This window comes from Microchirus variegatus, assembly GCF_963457635.1.
Source record: "Microchirus variegatus genome assembly, chromosome: 7".
Classification (NCBI taxonomy): domain Eukaryota; kingdom Metazoa; phylum Chordata; class Actinopteri; order Pleuronectiformes; family Soleidae; genus Microchirus; species Microchirus variegatus.
The window spans coordinates 13,854,227-13,881,468 of NC_139808.1; the positions used below are offsets into that span (position 1 = coordinate 13,854,227).

At 41.5% G+C, this 27,242-nt stretch overlaps 1 protein-coding gene across 1 annotated transcript in view; it reads right to left on the bottom strand.

Annotated features, from left to right (window-relative positions):
- Nucleotides 1–2,918: 2,918 nt before the first annotated feature.
- iqsec1b (IQ motif and Sec7 domain ArfGEF 1b) overlaps nucleotides 2,919–27,242 on the bottom strand; it is a gene marked incomplete at both ends in the record, with an annotated part of 184,485 nt that continues 160,161 nt past the window's right edge. Inside the window, 13 exons of the mRNA XM_083892436.1 lie at nucleotides 2,919–3,443; nucleotides 5,662–5,711; nucleotides 7,909–8,085; nucleotides 8,213–8,374; nucleotides 8,910–9,009; nucleotides 9,110–9,235; nucleotides 9,468–9,497; nucleotides 10,821–10,960; nucleotides 11,378–11,544; nucleotides 12,753–12,875; nucleotides 13,789–13,950; nucleotides 14,507–15,768; nucleotides 17,811–18,090. Of these exons, the coding sequence (XP_083748562.1) occupies nucleotides 2,919–3,443; nucleotides 5,662–5,711; nucleotides 7,909–8,085; nucleotides 8,213–8,374; nucleotides 8,910–9,009; nucleotides 9,110–9,235; nucleotides 9,468–9,497; nucleotides 10,821–10,960; nucleotides 11,378–11,544; nucleotides 12,753–12,875; nucleotides 13,789–13,950; nucleotides 14,507–15,768; nucleotides 17,811–18,090 (3,304 nt within the window). The remainder of the gene's footprint in view (nucleotides 3,444–5,661; nucleotides 5,712–7,908; nucleotides 8,086–8,212; nucleotides 8,375–8,909; nucleotides 9,010–9,109; nucleotides 9,236–9,467; nucleotides 9,498–10,820; nucleotides 10,961–11,377; nucleotides 11,545–12,752; nucleotides 12,876–13,788; nucleotides 13,951–14,506; nucleotides 15,769–17,810; nucleotides 18,091–27,242) is intronic.

Sequence of the window (27,242 nt, forward strand, 5' to 3'; positions counted from 1 at the left end):
CAGTGTAGTTTCTACATGGTGCAATATTTACATCAATGCTCACTAGTTTTCTGCTATATGCTTTCTCCGCCGCTGATCGATGGAACAACGAGGAAGCAGGAAAACATGGACACGGTCGTACAAACACTGCTTTGCCATGCTGCTGCTGCTAAGGGTCAAAACTCCACAGTGCAGCGGACAATTATTTATTTGATGGTTAATGGAAATATTGACCGAGTTAAACTTTTAACTGTGGATGACTGAATAAAAAAAAAGCAGGATAAACACAAGCTTGGGGGATTTTCTTGTTTGAACTGCTAACGTATAGAACAGTGGTAAAGATTTGATTAAAAAAAAATATTATGTAAAGTAGCTTATTTTAAAGGTCCAGTGTGTAAGCATTACTAGCACCTAATGGTGACACTGCAGATTTAAACAAACTCCTCCACTCACTACGCCGTATACCAAGAGCTTCAAGACATTGTTCTTCTTTGTTTGCCTGTAATGTAATGCATGTAACATGGCAGTGCAAGATGTCAGCTTGCCTAAATGACCTAAAAAAAAAAAACCAAGCTGTTCTATTTTTAAGGGTTTATACACTCATTTTGGGCCAATAACCCCTCCTAAATGTTACACAATGGACCTTTTAAAGTAACAAATTCAAAACTCATTATAAAGTGTTATTGGAAGGTGGAATCTTGGAAACTTAAAAGAATTTATGAGCTCCGGGACAGCACTTGATAACAGTAATGTGTGATTCATATACTCATAACTTGTCTGTCTGACTTCCAAATGGTGGGGAACATCTGTCATCACGCCGACTGTAAAGATTACAAAGATTTATGTTGGCGTAGAACTTTCTTCTTCTGTCCAACAACTGTGTTAATGTCCGCCTTTTTCCTGAATGCTACGATCCATGAAACTACTCTCTGTGGATCGGTGAGAGAAACAGATTGGTTTATCATCTGGAGTGACACAAATACATATTTGACTCCAGGTAGCCGTAATCATAGAAGTTGAAACTATTCTACCGTTAAAAACTGTCATCAGAAACTCTGATATAGTTTGGGAATACACAACAGATAGAAATAGCCTTGGAATACATTGTTGCATGCAGTCATTATGTTTGACATTCTTTGTCCTCTTGAAAGGTCCTGTCCTTTCAAATCAATGTAGATACTTCACACATATAATAAAGGAAGAAATGACAAAGGACTCTGACAGGTTGAAAAGACAAAACTAACAGAATGGAACAACCATCCGTTTGAAATTGCTCATACACAAACAACGTAAATATATATTGCACAACTTAAAAAAAAACAAAAACAAAACAAAAGCAAAGCCACCACATAGCCTTTAAGCAAATACAGACAAACTCCTGCCATTGATATCAACCAAGTAAAACAAGTGCTTTGTGTGTCGACTTTCAACTGAAAATATGCTCCAGCACTCCAGCCTCTAATCTGCACACACTACAGATACTGTGCACGGGAAGGCTGGAAACTACATACAATCAGCCATCCCGTAATATGTCAAAAAAGGTGATTGATATAAAACTGACATTTGTGGAGAGAGAGGGTGAAGGATTGCTGCCACCACCACAGAATGATAATTATTTATTTGTGCACTGCGTCATCACCAGTGAGGCTCTGAGGAAAAGTCCAATCAGGGGAATAAACAGTACTGCGGGAGTGCACTCGTTGCTCAGGAGTCGCACGGTGGAACTACAGAGAGGGAAAGGGGACACTCAGCCAGCTGAGAGCTTCCACATCAGGCGAGACACTTGGACACTCCCTGCCAGTCTGCACAGACTCCCTCGGTTTCCACGAAAAAAACATTAAAAACCTCCTCCTCCTCCTCCTTCTCCTCCTCCTCCTCCTGCAGAACAGACTTCGAGAGTCTGACCAGGTACAATATAGAGCGTTCTGTATTGTTTATTAAACTCTTAAAAAATAGCGTAAAAAAATAAAATGAGGGCGGATGAGCAGCAAGTACTGGAGGGCGGACATTCAGATGAATCTGTTTGCTCAGCAGCTTCTTCTCTCCAGAGCAGGAGAGGTGACTCTGAACAGGTGAAGTGCGATGGGAGACACTGTATGCAGGGCTGCTGTGCCACCAGCCTTCAACAACACAGCTCTAACTCAAAGGCAACCGTTTACACTTGTGTTCCAGATGTGTTCCTGAACTACCCGACTAACAGAAGCTGTGACTGATTTCTGAACAGTGAAACTACGCCACCTACTGTATGTATAGTATAATACTGAGAGTTTTAATTGATGCCGTGTGTTTCCGTCATAATACGATTTATAATAAGAGCTAATATTATTTTACAAAATACTATGCACATTATACATGAAGCAAGTTTTGTGACTAAATTAGTAAATGCTTCAATAATTGGCACATTTATCACTGCTAACAGAGATATCACAGTGAGCTACCACTACGTTAAATACTCATACAGCTACTGCTGAGGCTGACCCTCTGTCTGTCTGTCTGTGTTCAGCCAAACCACCCCGACACTAGATAAAATCACTTTGTAGACATAAACATCAAGATTACTATTTTCTTCCTGTGTAAAATATTAGTAAGACATTTGATCATGTTACTTTTTTTTCATTAACTGAGGAAGAACAGTAGTTGTGGTCTTTGTGCATGCTCTTGCATTGTTGTCTGTTTTGCCCGCCGAGGAAAGCAGACATGAGTTATGACCTGAAAAGAAACTGAAGGAACAACAGAAAATAAATGTGCTTGGGTTGAATTAACTGTCTCACTGATAAGTGTGACAAAAAATGCTGGAGGAGACACAGAAATCTGGCTGGCTTCACGTCCACAGACAAGTGATGCACAGTGCAACCGTTCTCATCAGCCGAGAGCCTCGAAGGAAGAGAAAATGAAAGATCAGTCACAGAGCCCCGGAGCAGGGCCCCCCCTTGTGCACCTCACACCACTGTACTGATGCCGCTGTGCTTGGGCTTGGTGCTGCTGGAGGCCTGGGAGGGCGCTGGTGGCGGCCCGTGGTGATGGGAGCCATGAGCAGGATGGGAGGAGTGGCTCCCGTGGCCATGCTGTGTGTGTGGCGGGTATGGCTGCTGCTGGCCGTGAGTTGGAGGAGGGTGGAACTGGTGCGGTGGGTGCTGCAAGTGGGCTGGTGGATGGTAGTGGTGGTGGTGATGGTAAGGCGGGGGGTTCTGGGTCATTTGGCAGAACTGGGCATGGTGCATGGGGGCCGCCGTGTCTGTCTCGACTCGGGCCGTGTGGTGCAAGTTGGCGGGATGCGGGGTGTGGGAGATGAGGGTGGGGTGCAGGGCCTGCGGGGTGGGACTGGGGGACTTGACACGCCTGGTGCCGAACAGAGATCCAAGCAGGGAGGAGGAGTTGGGCAGGGACTGGCCGCTGTGGCGGGACGGGCAGTCTCGGCTGGAGGGCGCTCTCCGCCGCATGTGGGGACTGCTAATGATGGACCCCTAAAAGAGAGAGGACAGTCAGAACGACAGACGATGCGAGAACAGAGTCTACATTTGCTATTCAGAAGGAAAACGACACCACGAGTCACAACTAATTGGACATTTTCCACTTTTTCACAGGGCAAAAATAACTACACGACCAGCTACAGCTGATCTAAAATCCCATGTGATTGCTTGTTTTGCCTTGCGGGAAAGTCTCCATTTCCTTTTTCTGGTTCACTGCCTTTGTTTGTCCGTCTATGTTAACATCTCGCAGTAGATTCTGTCTAAATGGTTGGGAGGCTCAGCATGCTTGAGATTGTGAGAATTCACACTGTCAGTCTGTCATGAAGAGACAAACAGCTTATAAGCCTTCACACACACACACTCTCTCTCTCTGTGTCTGCTGATACCCCTGTTACTATTACATCTGGGTTCCAGGTTTGTCATTTCCTATTTATTGTAAACTACAGTAACATGCTTTTATATCATTACCATTTACAGATGAAGGTTCAGCGAGTGAGTTACAGAGAGTACACAGTGTTCATGGTTTGCCTGACTATGACTCCTACTTAAAACAATCTGAACCATCCCTTTTATTAAGTATAGTTTGATGTGTCTAGATCCCTACTCAACAAGACCACATAAACATGAGATTTGTTTCCCCAGTGTGGGATTAAGTCTAAGCTAATGTAATCTAATACAAAAACAACAGCAACAACAACAACAACATTACATGTCTTTTTAAGAGGACTCAATAAAAAACAAAACAAAACAAAGGCACATATATCAGAGCCATGCATCACATGCAAATTAAACCTAAAATGATATTAGTAGTTATTATTAGTTTATAATGTGCTCTTATTTACACTGCACTGATAGAGCATCAAGGTGTTTGCTGTAATTCATACACAAAGTTCCCAAGAATACTCCGTGGAGACTCAAACTAATTCACGCTATTAATCTCTGATATCTACAACAGTCCTTACTAACCGTAATGTTTCCAACAGAAATAAAAATCTACACATGGGTGCAGGTGCACACATTTTGTTTGAATGTTATGCAACGGAGCTGTAGTGACAGATATACAGACAAAGCATGACAAAGAAGTGAGTGACACAACTTTGAGGTTTGACTGAAATAATGGGATGGATGGTTGAGGCAAACAGCTGTATAACGATAGTTAATAATCTCTTATTTTATTATGAGTATTACTTTGGTTGTAATGTCTAAATAGCTAATAATAATTACACTCAAGAATATTCTTTTTTTAAATTTGCCTTTTTCTTTTAGCAGAAAGTAAATTACTTCAGGCAGAGAAGCAGAGTGGAAAGTACCGAGAGATGTACTTCCACATTGTTTTGGGAGTTTTTTTGGGGGGTGGAATTTGTTGACAGTAAGAAAAATAAAGAACAACCTTTAAGTTCCTGGTCTGACAACAGCTTCGTATTCAAACTCGTGCAGGTGAAGTGGAAATTATTCTAATTTCTTCTTCGTCTGCTCTATTTTCTCATTCCTAGTGCAACACTACTATGTACGTATAACTTCTGGCCGTTACCTTAGACATTACTATAAACCTATTTATCAATCGGATCATCTAGACTATTGATTTAAAGTCATTTAAAGTAAAAGATGTAACCACCGTAACATTTTCACTTGGCTCCATAGACAGTGCAGTCAAACATTATTACGAAATCTCAACCTTAGATCTGTTCACTGTTTAATGCTGGTAAGGACGTGTGCCAATATGAGAGGACGTTCTTCAGAGGTCAGGGATCAGTAAAAAAAAAAGAAAGAAAAAGAAGCAGTGTGAGTCAGTCACGCCAAACTGAGAGCATGCAGATGCTGGAAGGGACAATGCACAGGTGGGTGTACTTAACTGTGTGAACAGAAAAAAACCCAACAACTTTATATGTAGCCCACTGAACATAAGAGGGATGACTCAAAGGTGAGCATTGACGACATCAACTCTGAGCTGCCCTACTGTTGTGAATCTGGACCAGTATTACTCAAGCCATGCTGTGAACGTGAAGGGTTAACGTGTCGGTCACAGCAAATCATTCCCGTTCAGCCCAGCGCATGCATAGTGTGTTCACGGTGCTCACAAACAAAAACACCATTAAAGCAGAAAAAAAAAAAAACTCAGCAATAAAAAGAAACAATCATACACAGACTTGTGTGTCTAGAATATACAACATTAAGTCAGAGGACAACTCGACATCAGTTGCATCCAACTTACTTCCATATTGCTGTCTAGTGATCCTGCACTGCTGCGTCTCCCACGCTTGCCTGCCCAGAACATGTAACATGACACATTAGACACAGAGGTTCACAAATCCCTTTGTCTAGTAGCGGAAGCTGCTATAAACTAACACCCTAAGGTGACAGAAGTGGCACAGGGCTTACTAGAGGCAGACTGTCATGGTGACAGAGGGAGGTGAAAAAGGACTGAAGGAAAGGAAAGAAGAAAATCACTTCTACAGCTCCACTACAAGGTCAGCCGTAGCTCTAGTCTACTCTTTTCTTTAGGTATCTACACAGCAAATGAAGCCACAGTTTGACAGCAGACCTTGAAGAGATACCAGCATTAATTATTCAACACCCATTAAAGCTTGTAATGTAGAAAGGGGATCCCAATAGAGGGCCATGCAATCGTCAGAACTACAAAACACGGGAAGTTGACCAATGGCTATAATTTCTCTAAAGACTCTGGTCACGCACTGTAAGAGGACAGGCAGGAGGCCAGGTTGGTTAGAGACAGGAACATAGCCAATCGTTCCTTGGAGTCCAAATGAAATGACTGGTCATGTTTAATGGACAATCGCAAGGACGACAGATACCGGCTTGTTCCGCAGACAACTTAATTCATTGGCGGCTCTTGAAACTCAAACATAATTTCGACAAATAAGATTAGTATTTCAGAAACTTTAAGAGGGAAGCTTCAAAAGAGACACATGGTATCCTGAATGATTGTTCCAAATATGGGTCTTCATCCACAAATTCTACATTTACCATAATGCAACAACAGCATTTTATCTGGTGCTGAAATGACCAAATCTTTCAAACTCAATGTTTCCCGTTTCTAAAAGGAGCTTTCTGTTAAAAAAAGACATGTTGAATTAGGTGAAAGTGTTCTGATTACATCACTATGACATCGATACTGTTGCCTTCAACTTCACATAATTAATCCAGAGCCACAGAAGACATTGTTTTCACAAGATGAGCAGTAAAACAGGGGTTCTCAAAGTTTTGATACCTAAGGGCCAATTTAGGAGCCCAACATTGGACTGAGGGCCGCCAAAGGAAAAAAAAAAGGAAAGAAAACAAAAAGAAATCCCATTTGTCATAATTTTAATGACCAGATTGCAGTTCTACAGTTTAGCGTTAAGTAATATAAGCGTTGATATAATGTCATTTAATTTTAACGCTTTATATTTTACTGGGTAATGACCCAGTATTTTGGCCATTGTTCTTACCTTCTAATTACAGGTTAATACCAAGTAACACATTTTTGTTACCATATATTTACTGGGTAAATAGCTAGTAATTGGGGGCTGTAGCTACCTGCTTATTACCAGCTTATAACACAATAATACACTAAAATTCACCATATAGAAACCAGGTAAATACCCAGTATTTTTGTTTACACTTATTGGTCTGTATCCAGTAATGTCCAATAAACATTTAACAAGCTTAGTACCTCCTGGATTAAAACTATCAACTGTAATTCACTGCGGGACGCCAGAAATGTTTCTGCGGGCCGCCATTGGCCCCCGGGCCGCACTTTGAGAACCAACGCCTTAAAGGGCACTATTAATTCAACTTCATATAAATAAAATTTCAGGGATGCAGTGCAATCCTTGAACTCTAAAAATACTGATGATAAAAAAATCTGAAAGTGAAAAGGCTCTAGTATAAAGGCCACTGCTACTATTTTGTCTTATTCAAGAAGCACTCATGGACCAAAAGCTGCTCAATTCATTATTTTGCATTTCTTCACTATTCCAAACCCAGTGTTGAGGTCGCTCCTGCGTGTTCATGCACAGCTGCTCTGCAGTGTAACTGGCCACACTCTCGCTGAATCAACCGCACAGCATTAATTCCTCTTACGGCTAAGATGCTCAAATTGATCACGGTGACCTACATAGCGCTGCTTCCCCTACCACTGTTGACACAGGATTATTAGCTGAAAGCCTCTAGTAAATAACACCTTAGTCCATGAGCAAATACACACATCTTTATCTTCTTGCTTCACTGGCCTCATGACTCAGAGATTCTCAACACAGCAGGTCAGTTCAGGTGACCGCTGACAAATCAAAACTGAAAATGAACCCAGTCTGTTCCAATTTTCCAAACCCTTATGGTCCAAAAGGAGTAAATGATGTTATAATAATAATATGGCAGCCTTCATTCAGCAGCTCAGGTAAACACTAGCTAAAGAATGAGACGTGTGACAGTGTGTTACCATGGTAATCTTTGATTTTACCTGCATCCGAGAGGTCTCGCAAGGAGCTGCTGAGGGCGCTCCTCTTCAAACCCTCACCAGTAGCGTAGCTGTCATCGAGGCTCGCTCGATTCAGGTTGCCATTTCCTGTTTCCTTCTTTAACCCTGAACTCTGGGACATGCTGGGCCTCACCACTCCCTTCTGCTTTTCCAGTTCAGCTGTGCAAAAGGAAACACGCCAAGAAGTTGACACTCATCCAAGTGTCCATTTACAATACAATACAATACAATAAAACGCATCAAGGTGATAAACCCCCCCCCCCAAAAAAAGGAAACTCTCGCTCACATTCTATCCGATACTTCTCCATCTCTTGAACTTCAGCAATTGATTCCCGCAAATCATCGGTAAATTTTTTGCGGTCCTGAGGATTGGGTGCGTTGAAGTTGATGAGGACTTTGATGTCGGCTCCGGGAATGGCTGAGGTCAGGCGGACACCATTGGGATAATCTAATGAGAAACAACATCAGCACTTACACACCTGTACACACACATAGACACACCACACACAATGGGAGTCTATAGACATAAAGGTTGTTGAAGTTTGGCTGAAAATGCCAAACCAATTTGAGTTTGTCTCTTCATTTTTTTTTATTTCCAAAGGGTATTATTATGGTTTGCTGAACAAAATGCTTCTGGATGCACCAAGATAGATCTACAACCAGTTGATAAAACATGTTATGTACCACAGCATATCGGAAAAGTCTCTGGAAGCATCTTAAGTGCAGCTGTTCGATTTTCTGTTAGAGAAAATACACCATCCAATTACACAGATTAATACTGATGGTTTTGCAGATTGCACGGGCCTCGACACATCATCAGCAGCCATCTCTGTTATTAACAAAATGCTGCAATGTCATTCCTTCCCTAATTTAGACATATATTGTGATCAAACTGTTTGGTCTCAGGACAGTCACACAGACTTCACAGACTAATGTGTTTGAAGCCTACAGAAGTTTACATAAACAATCTCCAGGGCACTTACACTGATTCTCAAAGAGCAGCACTTGCATGCCATAAAGTGAGAAGGACTGCCTAAAGCTGTATGTCACCGAGTTCTTCTTCTTCTGGAAAATTTTAGTCACCTGTGGAAAAAGAAGCACAGCAATTAATGTGGTGCAGACTCTCTCAGTGGGATGTCTTAATGTGTTTCCCAATGTGCAGGAAGAATAATGTGTGCCATACCACGAGCAGGTCATTAAAGAGAAAGATCTCCCTTTGGTGAACCCCCAACTTTTGTGGTTTGTTGGGGTCGGGAACTTCAAAAAGTCTGCAGTAACAGACGAGTCGTCGGTGGGGTAGGGACAGGACCTGCACACAAAGTTTATCATCATTTCTGACTTGGAAAATAACCTTATACAAACACACAAAGCTAGCACCTTTTTCATAATGCATCTGTATTTTACAAAGGTTAATCTCAATCCAGAAGCTCCTAAACGTTTCAGCTCCTGACCCGTGAAATAATGGTGTCACAGACTAAGGACCATTATCCCCCACTATCTTATCGTAACCACAGATGTAGGTGAACAAAATAAATACTTACACATCCGAGACCATGGTGTAAAGTGCCAATCTAAAGAGTAAGATAAATAAAGACATTCATTTACATGGATTAGTAGACATATATATAGAGATTCTGAATCAATGATATTAACAATCCAGTTAATGTTAGGGGACAAATTTAAAATACAGAAAAACAAGATTTATGAGAAAACGCTGGAGATACATGTCACGGTCCCTTGGACTTTTTGCTGATTTGTCTCACTAAATTGAAGTTGATATGATGAACAGGGTGTCAGATCTAAGTGAACACCTTTGAGCTCGTTGGCTGTGAGGATATTAATCATATTCATCATTACGGAGCTCTTCAGAAAGCCCTTTTCATTTGCTGGCTGCAGGGTAAAAGACATATTGCAGTCACAGAGCATTAAGCGCCCCAGGCCTGAAGAGTTAATGTGCTCCACGGAGAGGAAAGACGTTTCAGGTAGTGAACACTCTTTCTTTTCTCTTCTGTTTTGCAGGAAGTTGACACGTAGAGAATGGGGAAGCCTGTACTCTATGTAACATTTAGTTTGCAGTTTGGCAATGTATGGTCCTAGATTCAGGTCTTAAAGAAGCGCATAGCAATGTGGTTCCAGAAGTAAAAAGGAACTCATCTCTGAATTTACTCATATAATGCAGTGCTACACATATTTCTCTTAGATTTGAATCATCAGCCATAATACTGTAAAAACCTAAGGTAGACTCATCAATAGCTAAAATATTGTAAAATAATATGTGTTTCTGTGAGAGCCATACGTCCTTATGATATCAACTCCACATTAAGAAGAAAACTTTTTGTTTATGATCTCAAGGAGAAAAATATTACGCTATCTACAATCCTCAGGTGTAATAGCAGCATCTCTGTTCAGTGGAGCTCGCTGTTACCTTGAGCACAACCTTGAAAATCATGTTGGTTCGTGTCGTTCATGGTTTAATCATTATGTAATACATTACATTTACCACAGAGCAGCCATGCCTTTCCTTTCTAATATGCTGTAAATGCTACATGCACATACATTTCAATACATAACAACATTATTTTGGGTCATGTAAAGAAAAGGGGCACCGGAAGCGATCGTTTTCGCAAGATTTATGAGATGTATAGTTCCTTTATTTGTAGAATGATCGCATACACGCTCCTGTACTTTGAAAATCAAATGTGTAAATGGTTACAATTTATCTTGTAGCTACTCGGCCTGGGTCCAGATTCAAAAACGATTTTCTGAAACATCAATGGAGAAAATGAACGGGAACGGGACTTCCTGAACCAGAGCCATTCTAAAAGTACGCAGAGAGAATCTGTCATATCAATGGCAACAATGTGACAACAATCCAAGGCCAAACTCAAACTTACCGGCTTTTTTCCAACAATGAGTTTTTCCACTTTTTGAACCTGAGACACATGGTCTTCATTCGTCTTGAGCTCCCGCTTGCGAATGCGCTCGTATATCCCGACCAACATCTCTCGAGGGATGTCCTCCCCATCATCCACCCCTGAGGACGAAAGAAAAAGAGAGGAGAGGCAAAAAATAACGGCATTAATGATTAACTAAGAGATTTATGAAAGTTGAGGAACTCCTGAATTGACACATTTCTCACAGTGTTCACAGAAATGTCCTTCACAACTCATTGAGGATGAGTAGTTCTTCTCCACTCAATACTGTACTTTAATTGCTGACATTCCAATGGGCAGAGAAAAAGTTAGCCATGCCTCAAAGCCCCTCTTAATACCCACAAAATCTGCTCAGGGCAATTACAGAGTGCTTCACCTGAATAGACCTGAAACTCTTCACTATGATGCAAACATTCCCCCCTCTCCCAAATCCCATAAGATCCCTTATTTACAGTGATATTAATGAAGGCAAAAGGGAGAATATTCGGTTTTGTGTATTGTGTAAGGAGTGCAGTTACCTCGAAGGTTCTTAACAAAGTCCTCCAGCTTCATCTTCCTCTCGGGTTTGACATTGGGGCTGTACATGTCTGTGTTGAGAAGGATGATGGCAAAGGCCAGGATGAAGATGGTGTCAGGGTTCCTGAACTGTCGCACCACACCAGGGTTGCAGATGCAGTAGCGTTGGCTGCAAACAGGATATTAGACAAAGTCAAACTGAGTTTATGTCTGATAAGAAATCACAGATTCATTGAAATATCAAGAGCGTAGCTGTTGACTTTGTTAGAATAATTTGGCAAGCCGCAACACAAATCTGACTGAACACGAACGACGAAAAGTTACTCAGGGCACAAGAATGCATCGTAGAATGCATCGCTATATCTGTTTTTAAAATGTTCACTTAAGTCTGGACATGTTCATGAAATGGTCCAACACAAATTCCAACGAAAGGCACATTTGTTCGAATGAACCCATGTGAACCCAACACAGCAAGAACAATTATTCCGAAAAAGCAAGTGTCCTGCCTCCTACAGTGCATGCTCAAGCCTGGTGCCACACCCTGAGTGGACGCTGCGCACATTCTCCTACTGAAAAATCTCATGCTGTGTTCATCATAAATTATGTGCACAGCATTTTTCATTTTCAGAAATTCATGCCTGCAAAAAAGGCTATGAAGACTTTTCTTTGGGACATAATAAATCAGTATAAGCTTCCTGTATGGTGATTAGTTCCACTTCAGGCGCATCTGTTGCTTATATTGAAAGTGAAATTTCCATTGTCGGTGCTGTGGTCATTTAGTCACATTATACTTCATTAATGCTTAAGTCAAAGGAATAATGAGCCAGTACTGGTGAGAGTCAATAGAGCCTTAAGCTATCAAATAATTGCTTTATTAACTTTTTCTGTCAACATAAGTGAGTTCCTCATGGTATCTGTACTGGGGCTGCAGGTGCGAGGTAGATGATCCGTTTATGTCGTCTCCCTCAAAGAACAGTGGACGTGGTGTTTAGTGTCCTTGCCCTGTGCTGATCTAAGCTGGTTCTGCTGCTTTTTTACCAGAGGACTGGAGAAAATATATGAGGAACAAAGAGCATCCCCTGTGGGCGAGTTTACCCTCAACTTTTTGGAATCACCTCTGCTTTCGAAGACAGTGGTGTTTCAGAAACAATGCATAGCCAGTCTGTGTTATTCATTAATTATATACACACCGTGTTAGCATAAACACTCGACATGGGAATCAACCCTGTAATGATCATCCCGTCACAAAATCAGTTGGTCCAAGATGACGTAAGCACAACACTGGCAAAAACATTACTTTATATCTCATTGCCTGTTTTCTTGTGGGAATTCTGCACAATGGAGCCACGTGACACGTTACACCCGCCGCTTTCTTACCTGTAAGCCTCAATCAGCCGCTCAACTTTCTGTGCTTCTCCCTGGACTCTGATGTGAGCCTGGAACTTCCGGAGTGCTTCGTCCAGTTCCATACTGGAGAAGTCCATTTCATCCACCACACAGCTGGTGGAAAACAGTCAGCAGAAAGTATGAGGGGCAGTTTGGATAGAGGAATATAAAGTGTAACAGAAAGAAATGTCCACAAATATGCAAAAGTGCATAGTATGGTTTATGGATGGTTGTATAAATTCACAGTTTGTGGAAATATGTGAATATTAAACTGAATACCTTCACAAAGCTGTGGGGAGCACTTGAGTTATTATTCGTGTGTAGCTTAAATACATATATCTGACTTGAGAGCATCTATGCTACGAACGACTTGTACTTCAATAAAGGAGCTGAACAGTTCTTATTTTTAACTGAAGAGGGGATTGTGCCTCTGCTCTCCAGAGGCCCGGTACCTTGATACCTTTGCGTGTCAGGATTTAGAGACATTTTCTCAAGGAAGGAGTTCTTTAGAAATGCCGGTCAAACTGACATTGACAGACCTCTCCTCCACTGAATCTCAATGGTCTCTGATAAAGCTGTTCTGCTGTCAGTGTGATTCAGATAAGTCTGTCCAGTGTAAAACATAAATTAGAGGCACTCTTTGAATGATGAAATGGATCAGTGCTGTAAAATATATCTTTCACTTCCCTTCTTTATAAAAAAAAAGGACTGCAGAGTATAAATGGAATCTGTTTGTGTAACTGAGCATCATGGCACATTCCTGAGTGGATCCTATTTCTGTTTACTTCCTGGATGGTAACATGAGTCATTATGTAGTGCTCAGAAACTCAAAAGACTGTTTGAATGATAGTAGATTGCAAATTGGCAACCCTACTTTTAACTAAATTATAGTTATGTTCCTGTGAGGCAGATAAAAAAAAAATTGCCGTGGCAATTTAATCCAAAACCCTGAATCTAAATGTTTTCAGGGTGATTCATCTGCATATAAATACACAGAATACAAAGGCATGAATTGCTACAAACTCACTCGAGGACATCTCGGTTGAACTGTTTCTGTCTGTTACCCAGGAACTCGCCAATCATCTGCCTACTCAAGCCCTTCCTCTGAAGCAGGAAGTGTGCCACACCCACTGGGGTGTCTGGAACAAAGTTTCGCTCTATCAGATACTGGATGCCTTTTTCGGGTTTCCTGGAAAAACAGGAAAGAGTAGAGACAGAAAAGGGAGAAAAAGAAGAAATAGTGAAGACACTGTCCAAATCTGTGATAATCCACACTACACTTAAGCCCCTGCCCAAAATGCGTGTCAGGATGAAGAAGAACATTTAGGGAGACAGGGATGGACTGAAAGTGGGGAGCGGGAGCTACTTTTCCCCATGGTGTTGATCGCAAATGATTTCAAGGAACTTAATTGCTGGCTATGAAAGAAACCAAATCCACAATCATCTGTGATTAAACATAATGACACAGGCTTTAGATGACGAGGAAGTGGGGCAGAACGAGTCCTGGGTTAATTTGCACCTTAAGTAGAAGGTGCAAATTAAGAACAGGCCGATAGCTGTAGCTGTGTTTCAATTAACGCCATGGCATATTTGTCATACACAAGAGTTTCATGTTGGTTGTTCAACAAAACATTATTCTCTGAACCACATGTAAAGGCCTGGATCTAATTTACATAACATCTTCTATCCCTGATTGCAAGCAATGATTGTGTCTGTCTCTGTGCGGACAGTTTGTTGGAACTTACTTGTTGAAGAGGTTTAGGCCAATGCGGTAGTGCCTCTTCCGGATGATATCGTTGCTGAAAGCCGGTGAGTCCCAGCTGTTGCGAGTCTCTTTGTGGTACGTCTGCTTGCTGAGTGTCTGCTCCCTCAGACTGTCTCTGGATGAAGACTCAGAGCTGCAGTTGATGGTGTCATTGGAGTTGGACGTGCTGTTGATGCTGTCATTGTCACCATCAGAGAAATCCGACTCAGACTTGCTCTGGCGGTTTGCGGTGCCGTTGATGGCCAGATGTGCCTCCAGTTGTCGCGGTCGATGGCGGGAGGAGTCATCTTCTCTCGAAGGCCCTCGGGGTGGCAAACCATGGCTGATGTGTTTGGGGCTGCCCTGCTGGTTGCTCAGGCTTCGCTCATACGCGTTCTGTCTCTTCAAGGAGCTGCGGTCAGAGCGGTCACTCAGTTCCACAGAGCTATCGCTGGGAGGCTCAATGGTCAGCAAGGGTAAGTGGTCAACACGCAAACGCTGCTCTTGACATTCCAAGGAAGGTGTACTGCGGCAGCTAGTGTCCGTGTCTCCTTTCTCATCCTTATGAGCCAGAGACCAGTAATCCTGGGAGGAGTTGAGGGAGCGGTGACGCAAATCTGATTCCGTACTGGAAGGTCGATCTACGGAGTGAGATAGCGGTAGGGGCGGTGAAAGTTCCTCCTCATCAATGTAAAGCGTTACATCACTATAAGATGCCGTCATCTCGTCCAGTTTTTGGCGATCTGAGGCACTGTGGGAGGGCTTCACCTGGCAGCTTACCACCCTGTCCATATCCTGGTGACCTCCCCCTGACTCCGAGTGGCCCTCATCACCATGCATACCGCGACAATTCAGAGCATCATCTATGGACTCCGCTAGAGATTTCACCTGTCTGGAAAAAGCATCTTCTAGTTCCGTGATAGCATCCGTAAAGTCACTTTGTGTTGTGGGGGCCTTTCCCTGCCCCCCCATATCCCCGCCATGTTCTGATTGCACCAGCGCACCCATTTTAGAGCTGTCATCTGTTAGTGAGACCTGTTTTCCCTCGAAGTAGGAGCTGTGGACTTTTTCAGGTCCTTCAAAGGAAAACTGCATTCTCATATTGGATAGGACGATTCGTCTGGACATACGGTTTTCAGACATAGAGCTTCTAAGACGCTCAAAGTTTTTGTTCATCTGATACTGGCGGAAGGCTGTCTGAATGGTACGGGCTGCATGCCGGGTTATGAAACGCCCGCCATATTTACGCTCTAGCATCTCCACCTGCAGGGGGAGAAAGACAGTTTGAGACATAAATCCTGAGAAACAACTGGTAAGAATCTAAATAGTCACTTGGCTTGGAAGGTTCTCTGCAATGAAAACGAGTGGTGAAAACAGTCATGATGAACACAATATTAAAAAACATGCTGTACTTTGAATTTCTTTTTAAGAATGAAATGTTCCTGTATGAAATTAACTAAGGTCCATTTACTATGAAGCACTTAATAGAGGTTTAAATATTTGTCTTAAATAAAGAATGGCCATATGACTCACTCTTTCATGTTAATTAAATGGCCACAGAGTCGCAGTCAATTGACCAAAAAAGCTCTGCAGAATTAGAAACACAATGGTGTCAGCCACTGACAGATGACGTTGCCTTATTTGATAGCTTTATTATATCTACTAATGAGGAACATGACAATGACAAGTTGACATTTTGATGGTCTGCAAGAGTTTTATCACTCAAGTAAATCACAAAAGAGCATGGATAACAGCGGACTGTGATCAATAATGATGACTTGTAAAGGCCTAATACTGTGTTACAGTATTGTAAGTCAGCCAGGCCTGTATTACATACAGTATGCTAAACTGATATTAAAATGCACTGTATTATCCGGGTAATTCATAGCTCTAATCCGACCCAGGTTTCCACATGTGAACTTGGTGAAAATGACACTGATTTTGCTGCTCCATGTGACAGGGAACATGGATCATGACTGAGTATCACTACATGAACAGTATCTCCCCCACATAGACACAGATGTGTTTGGGTCTCATTGGATTACTTTGTTGTAAGTTGTAAGTTCTGTGCGTCAGCAAGTGTAATACCCCTAAGTGGAACAAAGTGGACTCATTATCAGTTTTGACCAATTTTTTTTTTGCCTATTCCACGTAAACATTGCAAAAGTTACAGTACCTCTGTTGTATTACCACCTGAGCCAGAGATTATCCCTCATCCTTTAATTTCTGTCAGACTCAGCTACTGTAATTCCCTGGTCACCTGCCTCAGCAAATCATCTCCGAACACATCCATCCTTTATTCTTTACATCGACTTGCAATTACAGAGAAAACTTTCGTGTCAGAGAAAGCATTTCCTGTTTGATCACTTTTTATAAAGATGCAGCAGTAGCAAGATGCTGGTAAGGGCACAGCCGTAATGAGCACCCATGTGAAAAGCCTGAACAAAACAGGGTGGATGCCTTTGTCTTCATTTTTTTTGGATATGGAATATCATAATTCCTTTGCTTGCTAACCAGAGTCATCATTTTTACAGGAGAAAAAAACATTGAGAGCAAGGCTTTTAAGGGATCAGTATAAATGCAGATAGTGTCATTTTCCTATAATCTTTACAGATATTGTGTTACGGACATTGTGGTTGCGTTTTCTATGCAAAGATGTGTCTTATTCAGCTTACATGTCAGGATTCATTTTCCGGTTGTGGTGTTTAAACTTAGTGTAAAAAGTAGCGCATGGCTAGGCACATATCTGGCTGGTCCAAGCCCAAAGACACAAACAGGCTGCATACATTTTCCAACAAGTTGATTAAAAACTAAACACTTTTTTAACATTAAGTGATGTGAAAGCTAAAATAGTAAATTAATTACACTTATTACTAGTTTTTACTCATTATTAAGCAGTGCATCATGATATGTACATAACCTGAGCAGATGGAGACAGTGAACTGTGAAATGACATGCATTGCATCTGAGACCATTTTGTGCTGACCACACTGTGGATCAAATCATATTTTCCCCTTTCTGGATCCAGTCCAAAATACTGGGTCTGAATAGATCTCAGCAAAAACATATAAGTGGAAAAGAAAAGTCAAAATACATAAAGAAAAACCCAACAAGATTGTTGCACTTTATCTGCAGGCTAACCCTATCAAATGAATAAAGAAATTTGTGATGATAGCTGTCCAGGTATCTGGTATCATGACAACAAAAGCAGCTGATGTTATTAAACACAGAGGGATATGCCCCAATGGTTCATGTTACTTTGTAGTAAAGAAAACGGTGTATTTTGTGTGTCCCACCCCTCTCACCTGCTTGTCCTGTAGATCTGATGAGAGCTCATAGCTCTCCGACAGCGAACGAGAGCGTTTGATGGCCTCCTCCTCTGCCTGCTTGCGGAGGATGGACTGCGAGTGCTGGAGCTTGGGTCGGCGAGGTCGCAGGTGGCCAGGGAGCAAGATTTGCCCATAAAGCTGGCTGTCCAGGTGGTCAGAGCCGAGCCCGCTGCTGCGGGTTACTGGGACGCAACTATAGCCACCGCTGTGGTCCACAGAGGCTCCCACCTCGCTTCCTGGAGCATCACCTTCCACACTGCAGCACATGGAGAGAGACAAAGCACGATGGATTATTCTGCTGCTGAGTCACTTTCCTGACATCACCAACTGCTTTGTGTTTCAGCAAGAGACACGTGACAGATAGAGAGAGTGAACTTTGATACTGCTGGCCGGGTATAAATGTGGATGAGAGCATTTATAGCTGCAATCTGAGCACTGCGATTTGTCTTTACACATCCAAGCACTGCCATTTGTTTTTCCCACGTTCCTTTTACAATCAGGAATAACCTCAAATCCTCCTAAGCAGCAAGCAATGTATGTGGACGAGAAGGGATTAAATGAGTGTGGATGAATTATGAATAGCTAAAGATCAACTAACACTGATATCACTGCACCTCCACCACCATCTCATACTTTCTCTAAACACAAAGCAAAACAATATCAGGAGTGACTGAAGCGTGAAGCAGCTCCTTGAATATTAAGATAAACAAGGATCTTTTTGAAGTCACAGGAGCACCAGCCTGAGAAGATAATTGGATGAACCACGGCAGGCGGTGTTGAGCAGTGAACAGCCGCACCACCCGAGACAGCAGCACTTAAATGTCAACGGCAGATCTGATCACTTCCTGCACACTTCTTAGACGACTACTGTGATTAGCTGCGGGGCTAAAGTGCACTGGTCTGTGGTTTATGTGAAGGTTTGTCAGAAACTATAATTCTGAGGAAACTATTAGTCATTTTCAATGGGGGAAAAAAAAGGCAGAAACCTGGTCTGCCTGCTTTATCAAAGTGTGAAATAACATTATGTCCTCTCCAGTCACAGAAGTCTCAAGTTGTTAAGTCCATTTCTCGGTACAAATGTTAAAAACAAGAAGGATCAAATTTATAATACACAGAGATTTCAAACGTAAATGAGGAAGCCAGCTCAGCAAAGAGGAACTGCTGACATGAGAAAAAGGAAGGGTTCTGAATAGTGTGTAACATAATTCAAAGTCAATATACACCGTCCTCTCGAGATATACACAAAGGGATTAACTGTTAATTATGTATAAAGGTGTAGATTAGGTCTACTCACACACTCACACACACATGCACGTCTGCAGATGAGGAGAAAGAGATAATGGCACAATCACTGCTATCAATTATTATAGTTAGCGCTCTATGATGTATGATGATGGAGAAGTCAGGTGAGATTGAGACAGGTGAAACAGCAGACACCAAGGTGCTAATCGCTTGTTTATTCTTATAGACAAACAAAAGCCTGAGCCAAAATTACTTAATAACTTAAGCATAAAAGGACACTCCCAAACCCCAATCACAGAAGACATTATACAAGTGTTTTCATACAGGTCAACCTGTTTCCTAACAACTAAACTGAAGAGAGCATTTTCTGAACCAAATTTCCATAAATTATTTACAGTATATGTCTATAAATGGCTGGTTGTGGCATTTTTGGCTTAAATGAAGAAATGAGGGTTGTGATAATGTTTCCTGTGGTCAGGTTCAGGAATCAAAATCACATGGTTCGGGTTAAGAAAAGGTCATGGTTTTTACTCATTGGATCGTTATCATCTACACAGTACACTTACTGGCACTATGTATGTGTTCATATATTGAATGTGTGTATTGAATTTTACACTTTTATTGCCTTTTGCTTCTCTATTTAGAAATGTTGATGTGACACATATGAATCAATTTGCCAGATGTTAAATGTTTTCCTGTACATAATTCACAAATGTAATGTTTCCAAAAGTTTGCAAAAACAATAAAACAAAAACAAAAAAAGCAATGGCTTTCTGAGAGAGCAGGCTGCAAATGGTCTGCTGTATTGCTGTTGTGTGAAAGCAGTGAAGTGTATTTCATTACATGGACTGATAAAAAAAAAAATCCGATACTGCAACTAAGCAGTCCTGCTCCTTGATTTGCAGCATTGCCAACAATTGCACCATCAAGGTCAGGCTCTATAGTACCGCTAATATATTTATTTAAAAATAAGTTTGCCTTTTAATGTTGTGTCACAAATGCCCAAATATCAAAATAAACGACAAAAAAAAGCCAACAGTTATAAACATAAACCATACAGACAAACTTTACAATGCTCAAAAAGCAGATGACAAAGCGTTCTTTTTCCTGGCATCAAGGCACCTGACCTTGTAACAACAGCTCAGTCGATCAGTCGTTCTTTCTCGTATTTACAGATACCGTCTTTACAAATGAGACCTGATTTCCTGAACTTCATTTTCTGTAGTTGAGTGTCAACATTTCTACCTTCAAAAACCTTTTATTTTCAAAGCAAAGTACAATCAATATCATTTCATTCTGTTTGTCATGGGCTAATGGATGAGGCAGTAAGACTCGGAGCAAGGTCATCCATTCAAGCACATCAATTGCTACATCCTTGTCAAATACCTAGAGCTCAGCGGGAGAATGTGTCAACATTAGATAATAAAAGACTGAAATAAAACCTTCCAAAGGTTAATGTTAAGGTTTGACGTCCAGAAAATGGCATTTTATATTTTTAGTTGTATGAGAGGAATGTTGACAGCTATACCATCTGCTTTAAAGCTCCCATAAACAAGAAGTTCCAATTAACGCTGTTTTTTTGTTGTGTCTGTATCTCTTGACTCTGGTTCCGACTCCAGGTCAAAGGCATAAAAGGGACTGCCGTGGGGAGTCCCGACAAAGCCATTTTTAAACATTGTTAAAAAAAGGTTTTGACAATGAGTAGCAGTGCATCCACCGTTCCAGAGGGGGAGCTGCGCTTCTGAGAGCTGATGTGCTAATTATGTCACTTCCAGGTAACTGACAGTTGGGAAAGCTGTCGTTGGCTGGCCAATCACAACACAGTACGTCTTCTGGGGGTGAGATTTCGGTCTGAAATAGCGTGGCTGACGAGAGCTTCAGTGAGGAGAGATTTTGATCAGCTGGTTTGCAGCAACTCAGCAAATAAGTTAATGTATGTAAGTAGACCTCCATAACTCACATTATGTGCGATAGGACCACTCTGGGAGCTTTAAATGGTTGCAATAATAAATGTGACACAAACCGCATTTAAACTTCTTTTTGAGTGTTTTGTCATCTTGTCAATCTACTAGCACCTCATCCCTCGTTAGACTGTGTCAGTTTTTATACCGCAATACCAAGACGAATCACAGATAAGTTCAGACAAAGAGGTTGTTCTTATTGGCTGTTTTACTAAGTACACATTCCCTCATAGGTAAAGTCGATATTCCAGCATTGGCCACAGTTGCCAGTGTTACAAAACAACATAAAAACAAGAGTCAGACAGTAACAGTGGAGAGTCAGAATTGGAGAGATTGCCTTCCATTGCAGCACCTGTATATTCCTACAGTACAGAGCGGTGTATTTGTCTTTAACGACCCGGATGGGACTCAACAATCAACTATTTCTCCAGCAATCCTGCTTACTGCAACTTAAATTGAGGATATATTTTGATGTGTATTATCCAGACCATTGATTTCTAAGCTGGGATTCTAAGGCTCAGGGGATTCATGCGTTTCATTTGCTCACAGAATCAAATATGAACGTGCGGGAACTTTCTTGGCAACAGCAACAGCTTGTTGATGCTAAACGAATCCCTTCCTGACTCCGGCTCGGAACAAATCAGATTGATATTGATCTTTTTAGTAAAAGGGGACCAAGCGAATTCCCAAGCTGCTGACCAGGACCACAATGTCAACAAAGCGATCGAGGAGGCATACCGCAAAATCTTACTTTTCTGTGACCGCTATTTTTAAAAGATGTCATGAGATAAATGTGTATGTCCTCCTCTCCAAATCTAATCAGACATATAGAGTCCTCTAATTAGACCACAGGGTGGGAATGTCTAATTGGAAATATCCATTTGTTTAGAGTGGCTGAGCATGAATTTCAAAACAAGACATATGCATCTAGAGAGTGCTATTGTAGCACTCCAGGTATGTTTATGTCTTCACTTAGCTGGTTGTATTGCATTAGTGATGCTGAACATGAAGTACTGCACTTAGTTACACCTTAGAAGGGCATGCCATGCCTTTAAAAATTCAAACTATAAACACAAAAGCACACACTTTTAATATGTATGAACCCAACCTTTTTCTTCATTGATTCACCACAGAAACTTAAGTGTTACCGATCCGATTCTCTTATAATGCACGGGGCAAAAGAGCAAGAGAGAAAAGATATATAGAGAGAGATGACTTTGGTTTGACCCGTGGTCTAAATAAGGGCCTGTGCCAAGTATGCATACAGCCTCATTAAAATTAATATCATTCACCTCCCAAAAATCTATTTTTTTTAAATCAAGAGGCAAAATGGATAAGAGTACATGAGGAGGATGAATAAGAGAATCATGTCAAGAGAGAGAAAATCTTATTCTGAAACAGCTCACAGTCATCCTCACATTGGGAACAGCATTACTCTCCACTGGTGCCATGACATGGCATCATAGTAACAGACGTCATAGAGTTGTCTTTTACATGAAGACATATCAGCAGAAAAAAACACATAGTAGCATCTCATCTCTGGTGGTGACGTTTTCATGCTTGGATAATTGATGCAATAGTAGTGTAGTGTATCAACAAAAGTGGCATTTAATACAAGGTATGAACACCAGCCTCCTGTTACAAAGTTCTGTGGTTGTTGACTCGAATGTCCAGCACCACCTTACTTCTTATCTGAGCTTTGTTGCTCTTTACTATATGTCACCTTACTTCAACCTTGGCACCTTTTCATAATAGCTATACCTATAAAACCTAATCCTGGAGCTCACCAAACAATAAAAGCAAGTATTTTATGTGATGGCTGGGCCACATAGGGTGCAGCCCCTTTCAGTTAGGGCATGCATGTTAATCAAATAGTGCTGTTTTTTGGCAAAGTCAGATCTATCTTGCCAATATATTGCGTATGGTATTGTGTGTTCATGTGTTGCTCCTCTTACTACATTGTCCACCATAATCACTCTCCTCTCCCCATTAACTATTCACTTTGAATGTATAGCCACCTTTATCATATGAGGTGAGATGAGCAAGATAAGCCCCATCACCACAGAGAGAGAAGTTTTCCTTTACACACCTTCCTATTCATTGGCACGAGAGGCTTTTGTAGAGCTCGGGCTTCCATCAGTGTCCTTTTTTCTCAGTTACAGATCTAGGTACACGTTGGTTTCTTGTGTGGTTTCACTGCCGGATTTCAGGAATGATTAAAAAAAAAAAAAAAAAAAAAGCTACTTGGAGCATTAGAGTAGATTGTACCTGTTTGCCAGAATTACATTCTGGTGGCATTAATAGTCACTGGAATAATAATCCTATTATTCCAAAATGACATATTTTGGGGGACTATTTGGCAAGTTTTGAATGGCATGCACACAGGCTATTTTTGAACAAAACAAACAATTTCATCCAATAAAACGTTGAATGAAAACCAAGTGTCAGCAGACATATCCAGAATGAGAAGGGTCAAAACTAACCTCATTCTTCAATTACGCCTAGAGAGCCACAGGAGACATAAAATATATTTTAGCAATCTGAATACTTCCCAAGTTGCAAATTGACTTTGACCTGTAAGATCGAGCCCTTTAAAATTTTGCCCCCTTTCTATATATCTCAACACCGTTATCAGCAAATTAAGCAAAGATTACACTCACATAAAAGGGTGCTCACATTACTTTCCCTTATTTTAAAGTGTCAACTCAAAAGCCAACAAAGTACTGCAGTGTCCCATGACGGTGCATAAATTGCTGGTTGGTCGTGGATGGTGAAGTGACGGCTCCCGTGCGAGGGCCAGGTGATGTGAGGACAGCTCAGTTGTCAACACCTCCTCTCGTGACACCCTCGCCGTGCCGCTGAGTGGCTCTTCAAGATGAGCATCTTCACAGTGTGACACTCCACTGTGATGAATTAATTACATCAACGTACACAGCTCTGAGTTTATGCCAGTACAGGTCCAAAGGAGGTAATAAATAGAGATACGCACACTCAAGCAACCAGCTTGTTTTGCACTCATTTGGTGTAAGGTTATGTGATATAATGTGGATGTGACATAATTCTTTTTTTTGGGTGATTTCAGTTGTTGTTGATATGAATATTCTGCCTCTGTTTTTCTTTGTGAACAGAAACAATGTAATATTTCAGTCTACAATCAGACCTAAGGGAGTGTTTGTGTGTATACACCAGCAGCAGGGACTGGAGCATTTATACTGTCAAACTGAGGATTTTTTTTGCAGTAGAATTCACTTCTGAAACTTTTTTGTGGGCACTGCTTTGTATTTTCAGTCATACTCCACCTGGGTTTGAGTCATGTCGCCTTACTTAGTGCAACGTTGTTGTTTAACTCTGTCTGTCTTTACATAAAATGGATCACTTCCTGTATGCAGTGTGGGAATGTAGCGATGCAACACATGATCTAAACACTATTACGGAGTTGTCTTGTTTAGTGTTCTTGTTTCCATATTCATGCCTTTAAACTCCTGGGGAAAACTAAAACTACAATACAAGTTTAAATGGTAAATGCTATATCGCGCTTTTCTAGTCTTAATGACCACTCAAAGCTGCTTTACACTACAGTTTTTGCCATTCACCCATTGGGGAATTTGTCAAACTGGGAATCTAACCCACACCATTCGAGTTGAAAGACGACTCGCTCTACCACTGAGTTCCATTGCCACATAATATATATATATATGCCCATGTGCTTTAAAGCACTTCATCTTTCATGCACTGACATTTTATCATGTCATGGAATGACATAATAACTGAAACTGAAATAGATATGATCGCCACTACGTTCCTGTTCATAGCCACTTAATTATAATATCTGCCTTTTGAAATTCTGATATTGTAATGTATTTTTTTTTTTTTCTCTTTTTAGCTTTTTAATGTCTTATGAATGTTGCAATGTTGTTGTGCAATTTATTTGTACTGCTTTGGCTCTGTATAATGACAAAGAACTGAGTTGAATTGGATGCTCCAGTTTGCCATTAAATGTCAGTTTTGCCTCAAGAGCTTTTTTAATGATATGGGCGCAGAGATTGCCGCCATCACCAGGGAACATTTCCAAAACATGTATTGCAGTATGCGTAATAGTCCAACATTCAATATGGCAGTAAAATCAGAATCAGCGCCTGATACCACAATGGATTGCTCTCATCTCAAATCTCTAATTTGCATGTAAGTGTGTTTCTTGTGATTCTTATCAGCAGCTCTGTACCCTGTCACATAATCCACCGCATTTCTGGCAACTTATCGAGTAACAGCAATTTTGTTGGAAATGATTTGAGTCTGACAGCAGCGCCTGAATAAAGGAGCCAACATTAGTGAAATGTACAACCTGCATAATGCCACTAATCCTGAACCCAAATCACTAAGCGCATGTCAAGCAACTTATTAAAACTACAGCACACCACGCCAGCATGGAACCCCCCTCAAAGTTGAGCTTACCAGCCATCTGAGTCCAGCTCCAGTAAGGACTGAGTCCTGTCAGAAGCACACTGCAGACACCACATGTTGCCCTCTGAGGCCCTACATCAAACCCACCACCACCCTCATCTCCGTTACTCCATCCGCTTGTTAAACATAGCGTCTCGGCTCCGACCGCACTGCTTGGACACCTCTTCAGCTCTGGCCTTCTTTCGTTCTCACAAGGAGGGGCGTCCTCAGGAAGAGGGAGGGGATTCCTCCATAGGAAACTGGGTCTTATGGCAGCGGGAGAACTTCCACAGATCAAGAGGGTCTCAAACAGGAAGGGACAACACATAAGATGCAAAAGTGGGAGGGAGAGAGAGGGAGAGAGCAAGAGAGCAATCTCTAGTGGCTTTATTATTAGCATCAGACAGGGATAAAAGCCCCGGGGAAACCCCTGGATATACCATTTTAGCTGCTGTGACTGAGGAGTTATGGCCACAGTAATGTGAGCCTCACGCCGGGTACAACTGCCGTTGCGTGTAAACCCTCAGCTTCATTTAGAGGACATGCCCAGTGTTTGATAACGTCCTCCCATCACGACTGCTGATCAAGGCTTTAAACGATGAGAACAAGCAACAGCCGTCTGCCCAGTTTGCCCACTGAGCTCTCGTTTGAACAAACAATTCAAGTTAATAGGGAATGTTTGACTCACATCTCCTCCCATAATCTGCGCTATGATGTTGCGGGTGATTTCCCTTCCACTCCTATTCCCCTGTCTCGGCCCCAAAAGTGAAGCGATGAGGGGCCTATCTATTTCCGCAGAATGACATCATTATCCAAACAATGGGCGTGTATCAAGTGAACCAAAGATCTTATCGGCAGCCAAAGCTGTATGATAACAGAATGTTTTTTTTTTAGTTTGGGTAGAGATTTGTCATGACCGCAAGGTCTGATTCAGTACTGTAACCAGGTCAATACATGCCTCACGAAATAATAAAAAGAAAGGCTGTGGGCATTATCCTAATGTCAGGATATAATAAGTAACAGGGAATAGGGAGATGGTGCATAATGTGTCTCTCATGGGTCATTACAGGACTTAAAAAAACAAGAAGTAATTTCTGCATCCATGACCCAAAGCTAGAAAACCTGAAATGCTGCAAAGTCTGGATCATGTGTGGCCTGTTAAGTATGAGTTTACATCCAAGTTGACACTAATTCAAATATTGAATCAAGCCCTGAATACTATCTAAGACAGTTCTTCCCATTAGCCTCGGTCCTGACTGTGAAGCTTAATGCAAAGATGCAGCAGTTAACGCCCACTTAAAGTGCATCTGTTTGAAAGCAGAGAGGCAGCTGCTATTGAGCCCAACCTTTTTTTTTTGTCCTTCTTATGTTTGTCCTGACAGTGTGGAGCTATACGGTGCAGACGGGACTTGAATGATGCGATGAAAGTGAATATGTGGTACACGCACTGGACGGTGATAAAATTGGAGATGCAATGGGGCAGAGCCTCGCGCTCGTATCACCGACATGGCAGCGGCAATGACAGGCAAACAAACGAAAAAAACGGACAGGGATGAGAGTTTCTGTACATCATTCCTCTCACACCATTAATGTCAGTGTTAAAACAACACTGTGCAGTTATTTTACACCATAAAATAACAGCTTCAGAATAACATTGACGGATCACTGACATGTAATAGAGTAAGTATGTAAGCTGTAGGTTTGGTGAGTGGAAAACATGATGTGTAACTTAATGACAGTCAGGGACTCAAAGTGCCAGAATGCA